The sequence below is a fragment of the Chelonoidis abingdonii genome, chromosome 4, assembly GCF_003597395.2.
Source record: "Chelonoidis abingdonii isolate Lonesome George chromosome 4, CheloAbing_2.0, whole genome shotgun sequence".
Taxonomy (NCBI): Eukaryota; Metazoa; Chordata; order Testudines; family Testudinidae; genus Chelonoidis; species Chelonoidis abingdonii.
The window spans coordinates 137,253,709-137,275,304 of NC_133772.1; the positions used below are offsets into that span (position 1 = coordinate 137,253,709).

The following is a 21,596-nucleotide window of genomic DNA, read 5'->3' on the forward strand; positions in this document are numbered from 1 at the left end:
AGAGATACTTTGGAAACACATATACTTTCATATGACCTTGGCTCCTGTCAATAGTCAATTTTACTATCATGCTGGGATACCACAGAATATCTCCATGGATGCATTTAGGGGCAACTTCCTCCTTTGCCGGCTTCCCTACTGTTCCTCTCTGCTCCCCAACAAACAACTGGTCACACCCCGCATCTATGAGGGCCAGTGTTTCTAGGCCATCCTCTCTGTTCACACCTGCCCGAAATTACATTCCATGGAGGGGCAGCTGCAAAACCTGTCCCTGCCACTGACAGGAGTAACACACGATCAAGTCTGTCCATTGTCTTCTAGTGGCCTTGTAACTGTCTTTCTAAGATTCACTGAACCTTTGTTCCTATGTTGGCATGGGGTATGCAGTTAGTGTATTGTTTAAAGTTGTAGGCTTGCTGTCTCAAGGGAATCTTACCCATAGACCCTGAGAGGCACATCTGTCACCTATCAGGCCCAATGACCAGTCAGGTGTCTGTTTTCTTGGGGTTTACCCAAAATGGGACCCCCCTCCTTGGAACTCTGTTTCCTTCTCCCATATGTATGGAGCAGGTATTTCTGTAGCAGAGGGGCCCTGGATGGCTTAAGCAGTCATGTCGTTCCTCCATAAGGCAGGTTACGTCCACTAGGATTACTGGTCAGTGTCTACAAACAGTCTTAGCCCACCAGTGGAAGAATCTCTACAAACTACTCCATAACTGTGTGTTCTGCTATCTGGGGTCCCGTTTGAAACTCTAGTTTTAACCAATGCTGCCAGAAGTCCTTTAGTCTTTGGGTGATTGCCTGTGGCCATGCTTTCGGGGGTATCTCTTATAGCAGAAATGCTTACAGTAGGTTTCTTCATCTAGACCTAGGTGATGCATTATTGCAGCCTTTGCCTGTTCAAAGTCCTGACCTGCTGTTTCTTCAAGTCCCCAGTATGCTGCCCAGGCTTTAATAAGGAATGGAGGGAGCTGGACTGCCCACTGTGCCAGCGGCCATTGACAGGCCATAGTCACCAAGAAAGACTCCAGGTCATCATCTGTCGGCATATGGAAGCATCAGGGTCGGACTGGTTCTCTGAAGTGCAGGGGACACATTCCCGGTGGCGGGATCCTGAGGAGTATCTGGTACCAAGTCTGCCATCAATTGCAACAACTGTTGCTGGTGCAATGCCATCTGTTCAAACAGTTGTTGCCTCTGTTGTTGCTGTGCTTGTGAGTCAGGCAGCTATTGCAGGGGCTGATTCACCTCCCTAGCTCTTGGGTATATATCAGCAAAAAGTTAAGAGATTTTGTGTTGCGCTTTGTTTGGTTTTAGCTTTTCTTTCTGCAAGGACTATTAAAGTCAACCCGACTTCTCATATTACTTTGTCAACAGTTCTTTTGAGCAGTCTCTCCAGAAGTCCTAGCTTTCTCCTAACTGGTCTCCCTCTATTCATCTCCCATTAGCCTAGTCCATCAACTTAACTTAAAATGAGTCAATCAGCCCTTAAACTCCAGGGCTTGCCGTTTTCCTTTGTCAACCTTTCAGGTTCTTGGAGGCAGCCTGGTGTGGGGCTGCTGCGCCTCTACTATCCCAGGCTGTTTTGCACTCCAGGTGAGGGTGCATGCCTACATGATTGGCAATTCTGGCAGCTGGGCTGGGGGTAGTTAGCCTGATTGCCTGTAAGTAGAGAAAGACGCTCCTTTCTCTTCTGCCTATGCTCAGTATGGAGTTTGTTAACGCCACTACATCTTCCTCAGCAGTAGAGTAACCAGCAGGGAAAGAAACAACCCCTTCTATACCCTGTTCTATAATCTATTGAAAATATGATAGAGCTGCATTCAGGAGTCATGAGACAGGTAAGCGAGGATACTAGTTTCAACAGCAATATTACATTTTCATTGCAGCCAATAAACTCTGTCTTGATTTTATAGTTCACTAAATTACCTGCAGCACAATGTTCGATTGGGAAAAGCATGGTGCCTGTCTATTTAGTCATGGATTATTAAAAACAGGATTAGGAAGCAGTATCTGTGATGTTTGGATTTCTCTTAGGCCACACAGTTTTGTAAATCCACTTGTAAAACAGTCAGCATGTGATATGTAAATTTAACAAAGTGACTGTTTGCTAATTATTATTTAAGATCTCTAAGAGACAAAATGTTTTTGGATGCACAAATCAAGTCAATTCAGGAGTGCAGCTCAATGAAATATGCCTTGCATCAAATACAGATCTGGTTGTGGTCAACAAAGAACAAGTATTAACAAGATTAGAAAAGGTTATCAAGCAATATATAAACTCCTGTAGGTCCTTAGTGAGTTCCAGTGAAGTTGGGAACAAAGCCAGCTGCTGCACCTAGGTGTCTCCATGGTGCAAGGAAGGCAGAGAAGAAGCCCTACTCTGCTTTAGAATCTCAAGGGAAGTCCAGCCAATCAATTCGACACCATGTCTTTTTATAGTGAAGGCCTAGGAACCTCCAGCTAACACTGCAGCATTCTGCACAACTCCTCAACAACACAGGCTCCTGCACACACATCAAACCTATCCGTTGCTCTCTCCACTTGCTTCCTAGGGACTAGAAAGTCCAGGTCTCAGCCCTTATCTTCCAGGCATTCAACAACCTAAACCCAGCATAACAAAAGAGCCTACAGCTCCACAATGAAGAGCATGGGCAACAACTCTGTTCTTAGGCACAATGGACATTTTTACTGTAAGGGTAAAGCTCACCCATGAAGGAAACAAGAGATTTCTCTGGAGACCAACAGGGACAAACTCACCCAGGAACTAAGGAACATCACTAACCTTTAGCTCTTCCTGCAAGGCATACTTCTTTGACCTGCCTAATCTAACATACACATAGCACCATGTACTTTTGAAAAAAATTAAAAACAAAATCCACACTGCATACACAGTTCTCCCCTGGGAGATGAGACACAAACAAACCACACCAGACAGATATTCGTCACATCCCTCAATGCAGTACTGGAAGACACTCACCTAGTGTACAGATCTGGACTGTACAAGAACTTATATAGAATAAAGGGGAAGATATCACATTGGCAAAATGGTCACTAGTTTTTAACTTCCCTCTTTTTCACTTTATCATCGTTTAATAAAAACAAAAATGTTCTAGTTTTTCTTTCTTCTGATGAAACATTTCCCCTGATTAGCCTGTTGCCAGTCCTAAACTGCTGGGTCTGATAAGATGATCTTTAAATTTTCTCTCATTTAACAATGTTTACATTGAACCATTAATAGCTCTTTTATAATATTAATGCTGTGCATATTGGTACATTAAAAACTCTTTAAACAGTAAGTAAGATCAGTAATAAATATCCAGTAAGCAGTTATTCTGATCATTCTTTTGGACTATGATGATAGGTTTTCTGCTGCTCCAACTTGAGAGAATGTCAAGATTCTCATGGACCTGGCATTGATTCATCTAAGCACTCCAACTCAGACAAGTTATTGATCAAGCTTCAAGGTGTATTAAGTCTTTTTAAAAACAAACATATGTCTTGCAGACAAAACACACTAGCAGATGCTCCATTTAAAAAAAAAAAAACACACATGCGAAGAACTGAAAAACTTTGATTGGTGGAATTATCAAGAGTTTCCTAAAGTAGTGCTGAAAGGCTCTTTTCATTGAAAGCTGTCTACAATAGTCCACTTATTAAATTAATCACAACATTTTACAAATATCATGATTGTTATAATGCCAAAAGCAGAGTCGTAAGTGCAGCTGCATACATAAAAAACAACTATGACAGACCTGCCAGAAAACAAGACTTCTACACACACTGCTGCTCTATGTCGCTGCTTCAAACTCAATATATGTTTTTAAGCCGTCAAACAATCACAGAGATTTATACTAAAATCAAAGGAAAATTGAACTATAGTCAGTTTTTTTTCAATTTGTTTGCAATCAGCTAAAAGTAGCTTTAATAGCAGAAGCATCTGTATATCTTATAAACTTCTAATAAAATAATTATTGTTAGCAACACCATTTAAGAAGTTATACTATTTATTTTATTTTCTCCAAGTGTTGAATTAAAGCTTACTTTGTTCCTAAGCGTAGTTTCTGGTCACCCCCTAAGGACACTGATGATCCCAATGGCAATAATTCTGTTTGCTTTCTGAAAAAGTAATCCATTATCTTAACTGTTTTGGAGTTTGGATTAAGGATTAAGTAAAATCAAGGTCCTATTGAAGTCAATGGCAAAAATTCCATTGACTTTAATGACGTTAAGATTTCAAAATATATATATATATATACACACAGTAGAACCTCAGGTTTTGGACTTTAGTATATTACATCTGTTATACTATGTAGTGTTTTTAAACAATATGAAGCTCAGTAAAACATCTCATTTACTACTTTTCAAGTTAATTGTACTTATTACCTAATGATAAAATACCTACCAGGGATAAGTAAGTATTAAAGGTTCAAGTTACAACTGGAGAAGTTTTGTGAATTCAATAATTAGTTTCACATAGATTTTCAGAATACATTTACACATCTTTAGGGGGGAAGGATAGGAGCAAAGTGATGCTTAATGATTATCCAGTATTAGAATTAAGCATTAAGTGATATAATTTGTAATGTAGATAATTATTAAGATACTTAAGCTAAATGTTATGAAACTCTCAGTAATCTAATTTTGAATAAGCTACCATCCTACTTCCTCCTCTAAATATGAGACTATGACACTGAAATCCTTAGATTTTTTACTATTACCAACATATTAGGACTATCTATACTATTTCTATTTTTCTTTAACCACAGCATGTGCAAAAATCCACTCACTGCTATGGTTACTGACAAGAATTGTTTTCTTAATTAAGAATATGTGAATAAATGAAATAAATCACTTCACTTGCTGAAACTACAAAAAACTGTGAATTTAGACTGAAACTTTACATGAGACTTTTGCAATTGCAGTATGGAGAAGGACTAGTGAATAGCATAATGGAATAGGTGCTTTTTGTGCTTACTAATAAAGTATTTAACAAATCACCATTTTCATATTGTAGAAAGGTGCTTGTGTATTAAATTATGTTTGTTTATTAAATATATACAATGATCTTGACCAGCCTTACATACTATAGTATGCATCTTGCTTTGAAGCAGAAAGCTCAGATTTTTAAACTCTCAGTAGAAGTGTTATTTTCTATATGCACTGAACCCTTTTTTTCCTATTCAGAAGATATCAACTGTAGAGCCCTAAAACACATTGACATCCAGAATACAATATTTTTTTAAGGGGGCAGGGTTGAAAATGGAGAGAAGTAGGTTCTACAGAAAATACTTACATGGTTATTTACTGTGTATGACATATAAAATATCCATATGTGTCTCTCACAGAGTACATACATACAAAATATTTTTATATACTGTATTATACAGAGTCAGAGAAACAGCTAGATATTTAAGAGATACATAGATGTCAGAATTTGAAGGTTCAGATATCTTCAAAGGCACCCTTGAATATATGCAAGGGGATTTTTGAAAAGCATATTAATTTGAGATTTTATTTTGCATTTTAAGGTTGTTGGTTTTTTTAATACATGTCCTTCATTCATGCAAATGTAAAAAACTCTAAAATATATAAAGGAATACAAAAAATATGAAAGAGGTACTTTTAAACACAGGATCCTCAGCAGATGACAAGCCATTAAGCTTTCACCTTTGAGTAATTATGATGACTGTGATGTCTCTTTTGTATCTCTATTTTTTAATTAGAATCTTTAATGTGTTTAACAAGCAATTCTTCCATCAATCTTTGATGTGTTTTACTTGTAAAGCAATGACAGTTTGCAGTTCAGTCTCCTTAAAGTTCCAGAGAAACCATTTTCCACTCACTTGCTTTGAAAGCCATTAAAATAACTTGATGAAGAACAGCAGCAGGGGGCTAATGGAAGCCAAGGCTTAGTAACAATCTTTAGATTTCCCTCTAAGACTTTCTCACAGGCACTTCTCACAAAGATCCTTAAGACCTTTCATCCTCCTGCCCTCCCCCTATCAACAAAATCAGCACAGTTAACAGATGCAACTAGCTCTATGTTTTCATATTTTCTTATTACCTTTTAATATAAAAAAGCTAAAAGTTCATCTGTTTTCCGTAATACAGACCAACTCTTCATCTTCCCATCCGAGAAAGCTGAAAATGAAGAAAGATTCAAGCAGCAGCTTCTGTTAACTTACCACCTATACTGAAGATATGAGTACGAAGCAACACATCTGCTACCTAACAGAGAAATATAAATGACGACTTAAACTTGAGTGATTTGCTTATGTATATTCTGATTGTTACTGAAGTTTTTTGGGAAAAGGACAAAGGACAAAGGCCCCCTATAAATGCAACATCATATTTTAAATATATAGATTTATTCCAAAGAAGCAATACTGTCAAATGATCTCTAAGTAGCCTAAACAAATGTTGAACCTGAAGCAAACTAGGAGTTCTTCAGATTGTGATTTGGTCCAAACGTAGTGATAGAGTTATGCTGGGCACTGAAACTGTACAGTACTAAAGCATACTTTAAACACAATACAACCATTGTGTCTGAGCACCTTTTTCAGGTTACTATAATATACCTGTTTGGAGTACAATTCTTCTTAGAATTTCCTGGAAGAGGAAGACTGTTCAAGCTATTGCTCCACTCAAGATACAGTATATAACATTTTGGCAACTCTCCCTGCAACAGGACCTTGGAGCACATGCATGCATCCCAATGTGCCTGTTACCGCCCTGGGGTCCTTTAAAACTGGGAGCTATAGTTGCAGAGCATATGACTAGGAGCAAGCATATGACCTATAGAATGCCAGATACAAGATTCCTTGTCTCTAGGACAGGGGCACAGACATGAGAGACTCAAGGTCAGGAAAGTCCAGTCAGGGTTCCTCCCCTGTTAGTCACCCCTCCCTTGCTACTGTGAAGTGTGTGTCCTCTCCCCCCATCAACTTGGCAGAAGCTGGAAGTCTGAGGTGGTTAGTACCCACCATTTCAAGTTTATTTGCATCTGTTTCAGAACACTTGTTTGAAAATAAAGCCATCCCTGAGGAAAGGGTCCTGGATTGCACAGTTGTTCCCCAGTCGCTGAGTTGGCTTGCAGCTACACTCTCACATCATCTCACTTTCTACTCTGGCTTAATGAGCCTGTAGTGCCTTCTACAATCTGGGGAAATATTTCATTTAGTGAGATAACTGCCTAGAAGTCTGGAAACAAGCTTTACTGATACCCTCTGTGGGTACCAAAGGCTTGCATATATTTCACACATTTCTTCTTGATAAACGAATATACTCAGTTTCAAATTTCAAGAACTTTTTCAGGCCTCAAACAAAAGTGGCAGAAATACACAAACCAGCATCCATGTTTCTTAGAAGCTACACAAAGAACATATTTGCCAGTCCATTGGCTTTGCCTAACTGGCTATATCATGAACAGAGGAAATAGATCCAGCAAGAAGTAGCCACAAAAATAACAGTTTTGTGGCACAAAAAGCCCAGGAAGTGCCACACAGTTATTCTGAGAAATAATTGTAGATATCTGCAACATGCCCCACCACTATGTTATGTAGATACTATGCACTGCAAACAAATTAAAAAGCATCAAAATACCATCTAAAATAACCATGACTTCCATCTCTTCATCATCTTAGGCTGTCAAAATAAGTACCTGTGATATTATTATTGGTTTAGCAGTAAGTGTTCTGTAGTTTGTTAAAAGTATCACTGAAGAATAAACACTTAATGAAGTCAAAATCAAAAGCTGTATTCCCTCCTTTTCTGCATTATTTTTCAAACAAACTGGAATGTTTTGTTTTTTACGGAAGGGTGAATCTTTCCCACATTTATATTTAACTTTTTCGGAGAAAGGATAGCCCTCACCTTTAGGAGTTTGCCCTCATTTCCCTATAATGTATTCATCACCACTCAGCACATCTGTCCTAGCAAATCCTATTTCCTGTTCTATTCATGAGGCTCAGCAACCTGGAGCTTTAATGATTGCTGCCACACTTTTCCCATGGCCTTCTCACCTCTCAGTCCCCCCTCCAACCCCCACGTACCCAGCTCCCATTGTTTATCATCTGTTCTCCCCTGCTGCAAACTGCTGTCAGATGTTCACTTATCCCTAATCTTACTCACTGCCTTTGATATTCTTTCTAATCCAACAACCTGTCAACTGGGGGCATCAGCCCATGTCCAGACCAGCTGCTCTGTCACAGGCCTTAAGGTTCCCCCTCAGCTTCATATGCAACATTTGAAGGATTTTGACAGAGCATGAACAATGTGAAACAGATAATTAATGTTGTTTTGATCAGCGATCATGGCTTTCGTGTGACACTAGCTGACCACTAATGAAAAGTAAGCTTTAGTTTGTTTAAACTTCAGTATTACTATATTAACAAGACCTTGGTCTATGTTTAAGGGACAACATGTTGAAAGCTAAGTTCTTGGAGATCAGGTAATGCTGCTTGATTTAGCTATAAATTATGTAGAAAGATTAATTCACACAGACATTTAAGTCAGATAGTTATTTTACATATTCTGTGGAATAAAAAAATATAATGTTCCTGTTTGTGCTAAATCATCATTTTCTATATAGCGTTTTCAAAGCAAATAATTTAAAAACATACGAGTTGTGGCTGCAAAGTGTAAAAATGTGTATTCAATATAACTACCCCTTTAAATGTAATTTCGTATCACTAAAACTGTTTTCAAGGTATAATTACAATGTGCTATACTCATCTAATATAAAACATTAACATCTGTTTTTCTGTCTTTACATTTTACACGATATTCCCACTTAAAGAAGATTTTATAACTTCCAGAACATCCAAATCCACTGTAAAGGTTTGTACACTACTGCTCATCATCTGTATTAAAACGTACACCATATGTATACCGCTACATGCCACACTGCTTCAGATGACAGAATTTTTTGTACTGGGAAATAAGTAGCCATTTTTACTTATTTTTAATCTCAATTAAAAAATTACAGACATATATGGGTACATTTCTCCGAGCTAGCTCAATTTATATTAAAAATAATCATGAGTTTAAACAAAAAACAAATTAGAGATTGTACAAAAAATGTAATGAGAATACTACTAGGAGTATACAAAACACCAGTCATTTTTTTTTACATAGCAATTGTAATAAAAATCTACACCAGATGTTGTAAAGTGGCTCGTTTTCTTCTGATTATTTCCATCCTGGGGCCTATGTACATGGGGACACACAGGAAAATTAATTCAAATTAACTAAAGGTGTAAATTTAAAGTGGATTAGTTAAACCTCATTAAATTCCTGTGCTCACTCTCTTTTAGCATTCAAGTGGCCTTAATTTGGTTTAATTTACAGTATGTCTACAGTACAGCCACTACAGTAGAACAGCTACAGAGCTGCAGGTATGCCAATATATTTTAGACGTGTGTAGATGCTGTATTGTAGCATAGTGTAGACCCTTCCTATGTTGACAGAAGGAATTTTTCCTTTCTATGTAGGCAGTCCACCTCTCTGAGACGTGATAGCTAGGTTGACAAAAGACTTATTCTTTTGATTTAGCTGTGCCTACACCAGGGCTTAGGTCTACCAAACTATGGTGTGAAGGATACATTATTTTTCACAGCCCTGAGCAACATAGCTAGGTCGGTCTAATTTTTAAGACTAGACCCAGCCTTAATTTGGAAGTGAATTAAGATAAACCCAATTAACACCACTTTAATTTTGAATGAGAGTGTTACACAGGAGTTCAATGCAGTTTAACAAACCCATTTTGAATTCACATCTTTAGTTAATTTGGATAAATGTTTCTGCATGTACCCATTTAGACAAGCCCTTAGCAATCATTATTCTGAAGTGGAGTAACCCCAGCCTAACCGTAGCATACGGGTGAAATACATTTACTAGCACTCAACTGTGCAGTTATTTCACAGTTATTCTAAACTTTGGAGTCTGATTTGCATAAATGCATGGCTGTTTTTCAATAACCAATATGCCAGTTCTTGTGCTCTGGCTACTAATGGCCTTTGGACATTAAATCAGAACACCATTGTTTGCTTAATTAATTTATTTCTAAAATGTAGACATACTTGAAAAAATTATATACAGAGAATGTATATTGCAGGCTTGGACCTCCATTACTGTAATTACTGGCACCTTTGTTACTGGCTTTAGTGAACGCAAAGTGAATTCCTGCTCTCTGATCAGTTGTTGCCCTCATAACTCCATACCCATATGTCCACAACAAACAATTCTACCGTAGTTTCTCATTGCCTTCCTAGCCTATTATTCCCGACAATCTCTCAACTCTCACGTCCCCTAAAGATCCTGGTTCCTGAGGAAGCCTAAGTTATCTCACTACACTCGTACAAGTACACATATTTTTAATATTTTTATCATCTTTACAATTTGAGATTGCTGCTCCCTGTTTGTAGCTAAGAAACATGAAAAATGATTGTACTCCACTGTATGCAGATTGCAATTTCTTACATGTACAGGTTGTCTCTTCTTATTGTTCTGTAAAATGCCTACCATTCTCTTGGGTTTATACAACTAAACAGACACAATAGATGGAGTTCAGTTCATTTGTTTCATTCAGTTGCATACATGAAATCATTAGGAGCAAGATTCCCAATTTAAGATGATATTTACTGTTAAGAGTTTGTTAAAATTAAGATAAAGACTATGCTTAACCTAAAAAGCTGGAAATTTCTGTCACTGCTAACCAATCTCACATTACCAACCATTACCTTCTAACTGTCTCTAAGCTATTTCACATGAGGAACAGGTGCAAGCCTGGCGGCCAAAGTGTGTTGAATGAAAATAAACCTTCATTACAGCACATACAAAAATACCTTGATGTTTCCCTTCTACTACTTCTCTGACTTTCCAAGTTTTCTTCATATTTTCCCTTCAGCAACTCCCAACTACATCCTATGCTAAAATTATTTTGAAATTTGAATAGCATTACATCAGAAGTCTTTGGCAGTGCCATGAATAGATCCAGGTCCCCTCACTTCTAGTCCCAATCTTGTGCCTTAACTTAAAGACCATTGTTCACCTAAAATACAGTGTATTCTCATGCTGATGTGAAAACTATAACTTCAAGGTTCCTTATGTTTATGCTGTCTTATTATTATTTTGCATGTAATAATATTATCATGAGTACTAGAAAAGGTGAAGGAATTCAGAAAAATTCTGCAAAAGAAATAACACCATCATCCTTAACATGATCGCTTAGACAAATGAACATTTCCTAATAGTGAAGTCTTGGAAGATTTAACAGACCAGTGCTACTTGTTTGAACAGATTACCTAAAATTCTGTTTACTATTTTCAGAGCAACATTTTAAGTGTCAAACTAGAAAAGAATGTTATATGTTTACCAAAAAGCAGAATGAAGCTTCAGAAAATGTTTTAGGCAGCTGGGAACACTCATGCTACTATATAAAAATTATTTCTAAATGTGGAATTAGTTGGTACAGTATAATAATAATAATAACATCTACTTGGTGCTTTTCATCTTCAAAGTTCTCAGGCCATTAATGAGGCCCCAATCTTGCTTTCCCTGCATGGAGCTCCTTGCAGAACTGGGTCTTAATCCTCATATCCCAGTGAGATAGGTAAATCTTAAATCCTATTTTAAAGTGTGGAAACACAGAGACTAAGGGGCTTGCTCAAGGCCACAGAGAAAGTCAGAGTCAGATCTCTTCCAAATCAGGAATCCTCGTTCACAGTCCACTGTTAAATTACGCCCAACTCCCTTATTACATGGGGCATTTTCTGCTCACTACTCAATACACCATGGATTCAGATCCACAACATTCTCTTAAAAATAGAATTTTAATAACTTTAACTGTTTTTATTCCCTTCAAAGTAAAAGAAAAGGCCACACATTAAAAAGATTTTTCCCATTTTCATTTCATTTTTATGTATCATATGTTTAACTCAGGAGTGAATAACTGGAAACATTAGTTATTCAATATAAAACCTAATGACAAAGCGAAACACTAAACCATCTGAAGCTCTGAAAATAGAGTAAAGCTCACATAAGAATAATCAAAATTTCTTGTTACAATTGGTCCCCTTATTTGAGTAAACTTCACTAGATCCTAACTGGCAACTTAGAACAATTTTTCTGGTTTGTCTTAGGAACATAAGAGCTGCCATACTGGGTCAGACTATAGTCCATCTTTGCTAATATCCTGTCTCTGACAGTGGCCCCCACCAGAACTTCAGGGGGAGCGTATAGAACAGGGCAATTATGGAGTGATTCACCTGTCTTCCATTCCCAACTTCTGGTAGTACGAGATTTAGGGTCACCCTGAGCATGGGGTTACATCCCAGATAGGGTGACCAGACAGCAAATGTGAAAAATCAGGACAAGGGGTGGGGTGGGGGTAATAGGAGCCTATATAAGAAAAAGACCCAAAAATCAGGACTGTCCCTATAAAATTAGGACATCTAGTCACCCTAGTGCCAGACCATCTTGGCTAACAGCCACTGATAGACCTATCCTCCATGAAGTTTTGAGCTTATCTAGTTCTTTTTTTAACGCAGTTATACTCTTTGCCGTCATAACATCTCATGGCAATGAGTTTGAATGTCAAGCACAGGCTTGTCCATATATACTAGAGAATTTAAAATTGCAGTTTATATTAGTCTAGCCTGTGCACTTCCAAAAGTTCCTTGACAGATCATATACTAAAAATTAAATGGTAGGAAGCAGTGATGACAGCTGTCTTGTCAAAACAGGCTTCTAAAACAAAGCCCGAGTAGTGTATGAACTAGGATTAGAATCAAGAGATTCTGGCTCTCAGTCATGTGCTTAGCACACTAGACCACATCTCTCTCTTCAAAGAAATCAAATCATAAGAAATATGTACTGAATAAATGTACTATACTGAAGGGAATATAGTCCCCAAGGGAAACTCAATTTCTGAAACACATCAGGGCAACTTTCTGCATCAGATATTTTTGGCCTTGGTTACATTATGAAAACAAGCAAGTTCAACAATGGCTTTTGAGCATGGCTGTGGCCCTACTGATTTAAAACTATATGTGGTCCAGCCTTCAGGGACAAGGCTATACCTGCAGGCTAAATTGTAATTTAAGTCATCTAGACCTCAAATTAAGTTTAACCACTGTTGTCTGACTTGATTGTTTTAGTTGTGGAGATATGACCAGAAAGAGTCAGGAATTTACAATTGAATCTCCAGCCAAATACTGTAATCTTTAGATGGACCAATTAAAGATCACTAGTGATGTTCTGGAGATACCTAGAGTTCATTAATATTTACAGGTAATCCGTGATCAGAAACTTTAGTTATTTACAAGAGTTCTTTAAATTTTCTATTTGTACAGGAAGACACTATTTGTGATATGCAGTTTCCAACTTCAAAATGTTCCCTCCTCCTCTGTCCCTGTCTATTTGATCACGTCCTGCTTTTCCTTTTCTGACACTCCAACTCCTAATCTTAAATATATCTCCTCCACACATATGCCTCCTCTTCATTCCTTAACGAGTGTCTCTAAGAGCAAGTCTTCACTACAAAATTAAGTCGACTTAAGTTATGTCAATGCACAGCCACCACAATACGCCCCTTCCACTGACTTAACTATGTGGGACACTGACAGCTGGAGCTTTACCTGCTCTGGGGCCCACAGAGACACTGTGTCACCCTAACTACATCAACCTAAATGCTATGCCTCTCACAGAGGTGGAGTTATTAGGTCAGTGTAGTGGGCAACTTACATCAGTGGAAACAACATGGTAGTATAGCGACTTACAGAGTTATGCCAACGTAAGCTGCCTAACAGTTGACATAACTCTGCAGTGTAGGCCAGGCCTAAAACCAAACAAAAGAAAGGATAAAAGGGTGAAGTAGAATGAAGAGAAGTAGCTTGGCATTGCTAACTTCCGAAGGGATTGAGTTCTGCTGTATTTGCTACAGCCATGGAATTGCAATGAACTAATGGACTAGGTTAATACTGAGACTGGAGTGATCACTACAGTACATTTAATTAGAGAAAAAACTGTCTTTGTAAACCTATTTACAGAACAGATTCTGCAGGGAAAAACACAGTATGTATGTTACAGTAGCAGATACTAATCTCATTTTATCAGACGTACTCTTTGTATTGCTGAGGGCTGTAATTCTCAGGGATCATTTGAAAGGTGGTTCATGTTTATATTGACATAATAAGGAAAAGGATTTCCTATTATCACTTCCATTGCTTCCCACATACTGGTGCTGTAAAGTTGGCTGTAGATGGCAGTTTCATAACTTTTGATGATCTAGACAATCATCCAACTTTACTCCAATTCCTGCAACAAAATGACTTTTTTACATGACATTACCTAAGAAGTGAGGTCCAAATTGATTAGTATTTAGTGAGACCTGCAAAGAAAATCAAGTTGCTGCAGACAGCAGAGTTTCCGCCCTAATCAGTATCAATGTAATGCTCAAGCACCAGCAATAGGGGGCACTATAATTCAGTCTTTCAGATAAATAAAACCAAGGTTCTGAGTCTGACCACTGCATACATGACCACTTGCAGTCCTTTACAAAACCCAATGATACTTTTTGCAAGGGCAGGTGTATTTTGGCCTATTTCCAGTTTACAATGAAAGTATCGACTTCAATTTCAATCAGATATGGTATCTGCCTTCACTTCCAGTCCTAAACTATGATGTTTAACAGCGCACATCAACCTACAACAGCTGCATTATATCCCAGAGGCGACTGTATTTCAGTGGTGGGTGGATCAAGTGGTTCCTGTTTACACTGCAAATGTAAAGCGCTTGGGGATGAAAGATGCTGTATATAAGAGTAGATTCATATAAAAGACCATAATTAACATGCATTATAAGACTACTACTGCACTTTTCAGGACAATATTACTGCTGCCACATAAATACCACAAGCCCTCACAATCCTGATAAACCTGCCTGAGAAAACATTGTGATCACAGAAACATAGAACATCAGGGTTGGAAGACACACCTCAGATGGTCATCTAGTCCAACCTCCTGCTCAAAGCAGGACCAAACCCCAGACAGATTTTACCCCAGTTCCCTAAATGGCCCCCTCAAGGATTGAACTCACAACCCTAGGTTTAGCAAGCCAATGCTCAAACCACTGAGCTATCCCTGCCCCCCTAAATGGGGGATGCTCCTGCCTTGTTCAGCTATTAGGAACAACTAAAGTCACCTCTGCCAGTGCTTTGTCAGGGTCAGTCAGGTGTCAGTTATTGCCAACCTTCCCCATCTCCTCCTTACTGGACACAGCTGGGAGAACAACGAAAACTAGCGACAGAGCCCAGCGTCCGCAGGAGGAAGGGAGCCTGAGCTGAGTGGGACCGTAGCGGCAGGGAAAGGTTTGGGAGAGACCTAGTGCGAACGGGGCGCTGGTGAGGACTTGGAGCCAGGGGGCTGGGAGGGGCTGGCAGGACAAGGGGGCAGGTCCGCGGGAGGCTGCGGGGGGGCGCACCGTTCCGCCACGGGCCAGGCCGCATTTCCTGGCAGGGCAGCGCTCCGGCGCGCTCCTTAGGCCCAGCTGTATCCCGGGCTCCCGCACGCAGCAGCTGCCGCCCGCCCGCCGCGCCGCAGGAGCCGGGACTCACCTGCCGGTAGCGGAGCCGGTAGGGCCGCAGGTACTGAGAGGAAGCGCAGGGCGCCAGCGCCAGCTTCTCTATGGCCTCCATCTGCGGCAGGAGCGGCCCGGCCTTGCCTCGCCTCGCCGCGGGAACCGGGGCGTGACCGCGGCCAGCAGAGTAGCGCCGCAGCCTTCACCAGAGGCAGGGAGTCAGCGCGGCATCGCGCGCACCCCGCGCGCCAACCGTCCTCGGCTAAGGAGAGAGGACCCCCCCCGCCCGCCAACCGTCCAGCTAGCGGGGAAGGGGGGGACGTCACCCACCCCCAGCTGTCCTCAACTGAGCGGGAACTGGACTCCCCCTCCCCCACAAAACCGTTCAGCTAAGCGGGAAGGGGAGTTTTCTCTCACACTTCCCCACAGCCAGAGGGAACCGAAACCCCTCTCCCTGCCCCGCGTGCACCCAGGCGCATGTCTACATGTGGTGGTGAAATCCTTGGCCCAGTGGGGTTAGGTCAATGGCAAAAATCCCAACTGCTTCTGGGGAGCCTGGATTTCAGTTGCTGTGTTTTCCAGGACCCCTTTCTTCACTGGCTAGGGGCACGTCTACATTATGGACACAAGCTGCTGCAGCCTAGACCAGTGGGTCTCAAACTTCTTTCCCCATGGACCTCTTGAAAATTGCTCAGGGTGTTGGCAGATCATTTAATGATCTTTCCAAATGTTTGTACTGTTAGCTAGCTATTATGAAGCGCTTTGGATAGAAGTGCAATATTAAAAAAAAGAAACCTAATAATAAACTTTTTTGTTCTACAAATAAAAGCACACAACTTATTTTAATATCAGTAGTCTCACCTTTCTAATGCAATGGATGTACCCTCTTTCCCCTGTCATGGCAACAGCCCACGAGCTGAAGGTGGGTTTCTCCCTCCGCAGCCCCGCATATCCCAAATTCCCCCAACCCCCTCGCCTCACTCCACTGTCCCCTATTCCCCCCAAGGCCACCATGTCACCTTACAAGTGCAACTTCTCCAGAGTCCAGGCACCTAATTAGTGGAGCCACACCTGCATGGCTTTACTAATTAGATGGGTGGCCCTTTCTTCTCTCGTGTGTGGCTGCCCATATGCGCATCTTACAGGGAACTATCCATGACCACTTGAATGGAGCTTGCAGACCACTAGTTATCTATGGACCACAGATTGAGAACCACTGGTATAGACACTTCCTGTGTCGCTGGAAGGGATTGTTCCATGGATGTAAGACCTACATAGGCAATCCACCTCCCTGAGCAGCAGTAGCCACCTCCTTGATTTGTTAGGTCAATTTAGCTCCAGCATGCAGGGATGAATTTTTCATAGCTTTGAGTGATGCAGCTAGGTCTAATTAATTGTTAACTGTAGACACGTCCTCTCATGAGTACTCCCACTGAAATGGCCTCATTTGCTTAAAATAAAATGTGTTTGTGAGTATTTATGGGAAATGGGATCAGGCCACAAAGCTGTACCCCTATACACTACATGTTGCCTTCTGAAAAATACATCTCCACGCAAAGATACAACGCGTCACCTCACAAACATCCCTTCAAAACACACACATTCCCATGCACCACTGATTATGTGTCACAAAAAACAAAGATACATATCTCTTCACATTTTCCTTGGATATAATCCCCATGTCCCAGGCTATGCATAGATATGTAACATAGATAGATGTTCTAACATAGATATGTATCTTGATAATGAATCTATTAAAAATTGCTTCTGTCTCTTGCTTTCCTTAATCTCTGAACAGACTTTGAATATCCACATCCTATATGCAAAACAAGGATGTAGCAGAGACCATGGAGGGGGGGGGGGCGGTTCAGTCTTATACTCTTATGGTTCACAAAATGTCATACTTATTTGTGAAGTAATTTTTTAAAATTGATGTTAAATTTCAGAACTTAGTATTTTGGTATACCAGCTTCATGTTGTCACCTTTATATAAAACTGTAGGCCCTAGTCTTGCAAAGACTAGCACACGTGTTGTGTTTAACTTTGCACACAGAGGCCAAGAAAAAGAAAGCTGAGAGTCTCACAGAATAACATGACTTCAGGAGCTGCAGCTTTAAGAAAAAACTCCACTATTGCAAGACGTGTGGTAAAATTGCTGCCTACTACTAGTAAATTTATTGTACTTTAATTACAAGATTTTTTGTGCAAAAAAATCCATTGCCAATTAGCCAAAAAGCTGCATCTTACAACTAAGTAAACTGTACATTTCATGTCTCTGACATATTTGCTTGAGCCTGCAATTAATTTTTTGGGGGGTACAGGTGTCCTAAACAGAGCTTATTGCTTTTGTCATGAAGTACAATTACTTTAAATGTTTCCAACACCAAAGCTAAAAGTTATGTTTTAGCCAGTAAGAATGAATTATGCAAGTGACCTAAAGTCAACTGTAAAATTTGCTAGTTACTTCAGTGTCACAATCCACATAACCTACCTGGTTTATTATATGTTTGCAAGTACAATACAGGCAGAAATATCTTGAATTCTTCACTGCAATGCAATGGTTAATATATACACATACAATCAACCAATAATAAATTCAAATCTTAATCTCCAATTTGTCAACCTTTTTATATCCTACAATGTTGTGATGGTGATTATGGAGTAATGACAAAACTTTATAAATAATACTACTTGGTACTTGTACTATACAGTTATTTTATAAACAGAAACAAATCTTTTTCCTTTACTGATATCTATTTTGTCTGAAATTTTCTTTCTAATTCTAAGCAGATATCATCGATCTTATGACCTAGTTACTTTATAAGAGTGCCCCATATTTGCTCACTATTTTTGTTATTGTGCATTGGACTTGTAAACTATTTCAGTAATATCACCTCTAGTTCATGTTATTTTAATTTATATAAGTATATTTATAAACATACTATCTGGAGCCTGCGTGACTTTTAAAAATAGCTTACACTGGATGACTCTTGGTCCCTACTAAGCTATATACCACCCTCAGATTTAACACCTGTTGGCAAAGCCCTGAGAAAAGAAAAGGGCCTTACACAATGCTTTTGAGGTCAACAGATGGGTTTCTGGTGCTTTGGGAATTATAGGCTTGTGGTTCATTTACAAGACTAGAAGTCAGGAGAGCTGGATTATTACACTCCTAGTTCTGTCTCAGTCTTGGGGCAAATCCTGAGCTGATGTACATGGTCATAGCACCATTTACCTCAATGGCACTATGACAATTTTACCAACTAAGGGTCTCCCATCCCGTATGAATTTTGGACAGAATTTAGGGTCCAGTTCTATTCTGATTGAATCAGTGGCAAAACTCCCATTGACTTCAGTGATGCAGTGAAATATCTCTTAGCCTCAGTTTGTTCATGTATAAAATGTAGATAATAAACATTGCCTACAGTGTACAGTTGTTGTGAGGCTAAATGTGTTAATAGTTATAAAGTGATTAGGGTTCTTTAAATGCAATATGAGCAAAAATATTATAATTGCATTTGTACTTGCTTGAAGCTATTTAATTAAAAATATTTTTTTTGTGAACATTGAGTAATCTGTTTTGGAATAAAAAACTGTCACAATATTGCAAAAACTAAAATATCTTCATATTCACTGAAGCGTAAAAGGCAAGGTAATAAAATTTCATTATTATTAAATATAAAATACCTTGTTGCAGTATTTGCTGCATGTGAAATGGAAGTAACATAAACATCAGTCTTCTCTAGGAGAAGAATAAACGGAAGTTTTATTAGATTCATAGATTCCAAAGTCAGAAGGGATCATTGTGATTATCTAGTCTGACTTCACTATTCCCATCTACCAAAAAACATTCTTATTAATCATCTTTCTCATGTTTTTTTTTAAACAGATCATCATTAGATTTGAAAGTCTACTAGTTTTACCAGGAGTTTGGCTATCAATACACAACAGAAGGCTAGGATCTCTTTCATGTTTTTGATACTCCCAATACTGATTTAACAGCATTAGGTTTTTTAACAACAGAAGCTCACAATTTGTTATAGTTATTATCTCTGTGATTTATGTTCACTTTCCATACAACCCTAAGGCAGATGTCTGTGTGCACAACTATTCGGCAATCACCACATAACTCAAACTATTTTGTCAATATATTGATTGCACTAGGACAATATTCTGATATGCCAGCCATCTGTTTATTTTTGCCTTCTAATCTAATACCTTTTTGTTACATCATCTACAAAGTTTATTGCCATCTCATATAATAGTAAGAACCTTACCAATATGACTAAAATGAGAGGAGTCTTTGCTATCATAAAATGTACTGAGTGATAAATTATTTACCTTTTATATTACAGAGCAGTTACCTTCAATTCTAATAAAATATTAATATTTTGTCACTCATATTATGGGCCTGAATAGTATTATATTTTAAAATATGTATGTTGTAATGAATATTATTAGTTGATTTTCTTGGATTATATGATTTGAAAAACATTGGTTAAATTAATCCCTGTCATAACTCCATTTGCATAGATGGAATTACACCAGACATGAATTTGTCCCTATGTATCTTTTTGGTCAAAATAATCTTCAGATCATTCAAAACTCCAGCGAACTGTAACTAATACTTTTATTTTAAAATTATTTCAGTTTTTCAAGCCCAGTTGGAATATAAACACAGTTCCAATGTGCAGTAAGTTTACAGTAACACTATTTACTTATATTAAAAGGTATAGAGTATTTGAATCTGTTAAGCAAATCAGATTACTCTGCGACATAAACATTCTGATCCCACTTTACATTTGTTTTGTTTTGTGTATAATGGATTGCTCATACCATTCTCAGTGCTGTACAGGAAGCTTTTGGAATTTTAAATTTTAAAATATGTATTTATGACCTGTGATACTTCATAGACCAACTTCTGCAAACACACATGTTCCTCACTTTATGCAGGAGGTATTGAAATAAATCATCTTTGATAATAAATGGAAGTTGAATGGGAAATATATTTGAGAAAATTCTCACTGAAAAAGCCATATGTTTTCTGGGGTTGTGGAATTGCTGTTGTAATCCAAAGAAAAGGAAGTCTTCTGATAATGAAAGAGGTTTACAATGTTCTTTGTGAAGGTACTAGCTGAGCTAAGGATCTAATGAATAGAGAGTGAGTAGCAGACCCTTACATAACATTTTCAGAGTTATCATTATGTAGTCTGAAATCTGAGTGAGAAAATTAATAGAAAAATTTATGCAGTGTAGAAGAACTCAGTGTGGCTCGAAAGTTTGTCTCACCAACAGAAGTTGGTCCCATAAAAGATATTACTTCACCCATCTTGCCTCTACAAAAAAATATGACACGAGTGGCAGAACTGGTACAGAGCAGCTGGGCTTAGATTTCATTAAGCTTCTTCATTAAGGGCTAGATTGAGCCTTTGGGCTCAGACATGGGTAGGGCCTGGCATGTAAAAGTCTCTAGCCCAGAAGCAGTCCATGGTTTTGTGAACAAAAGTCAGCTTTTGTCGACAAAACAGTGGGGGTATGCACTGTACTGCTCCTCACACCGATTTAACTTTCCTACTACACTGACATAATAAAACCACCTCGAGCAGAGGAATAGAACTTTTTTGCTATGAAGTTAGAGTGACACCATCTCAGTGTAAACACTGCTTGCTTATGTTGCCCTAATTGGCTCCAGGAGGTGTCCCACAGTGCCCATCTTGACCACTCTGGTCAGCTGTTTCAACTGTGCTGCCCTGCAGCCAGGTACACAAGCATACACCCCTCCCTCTTTAAAGTCCTGGGAATTTTTGAAATTCCACTTCCTGTTTGCTCAGCATTGATATAGTATCTTCCCAACTGACCATGCCAGCTTTCTGCAGCAAACATGCTCCTGCCTAGACTACACTGGAGTTGTTGGATCTGCTGGGTCTGTGGGGAGAGGAGGCTGTGCAGTCTCAGCTGTGCTCCAGCCGTAGGAATTTTTATACCTATAAGCAGCTTGCTCATGGCATGGAGGAGAA

The 21,596-nt window shown here is 39.0% G+C and overlaps 1 protein-coding gene across 3 annotated transcripts in view; it reads right to left on the reverse strand.

Moving 5' to 3' along the window:
* The window catches only part of NUDT14 (nudix hydrolase 14), an 82,165-nt gene extending 66,408 nt beyond the window's left edge, over nt 1–15,757 (reverse strand). The window contains exon 1 of one of the 3 annotated variants that reach the window (XM_075065716.1): nt 15,617–15,757. In XM_075065716.1, the coding sequence (XP_074921817.1) occupies nt 15,617–15,697 (81 nt within the window). In that variant the 5' untranslated portion in view covers nt 15,698–15,757. Of the gene's footprint in view, nt 1–6,067; nt 6,087–15,616 lie in introns of those variants that run through there. The other 2 variants (XM_075065717.1, XM_075065718.1) reach the window with 2 other exon arrangements.
* Between the last annotated feature and the right edge of the window lie 5,839 nt (nt 15,758–21,596).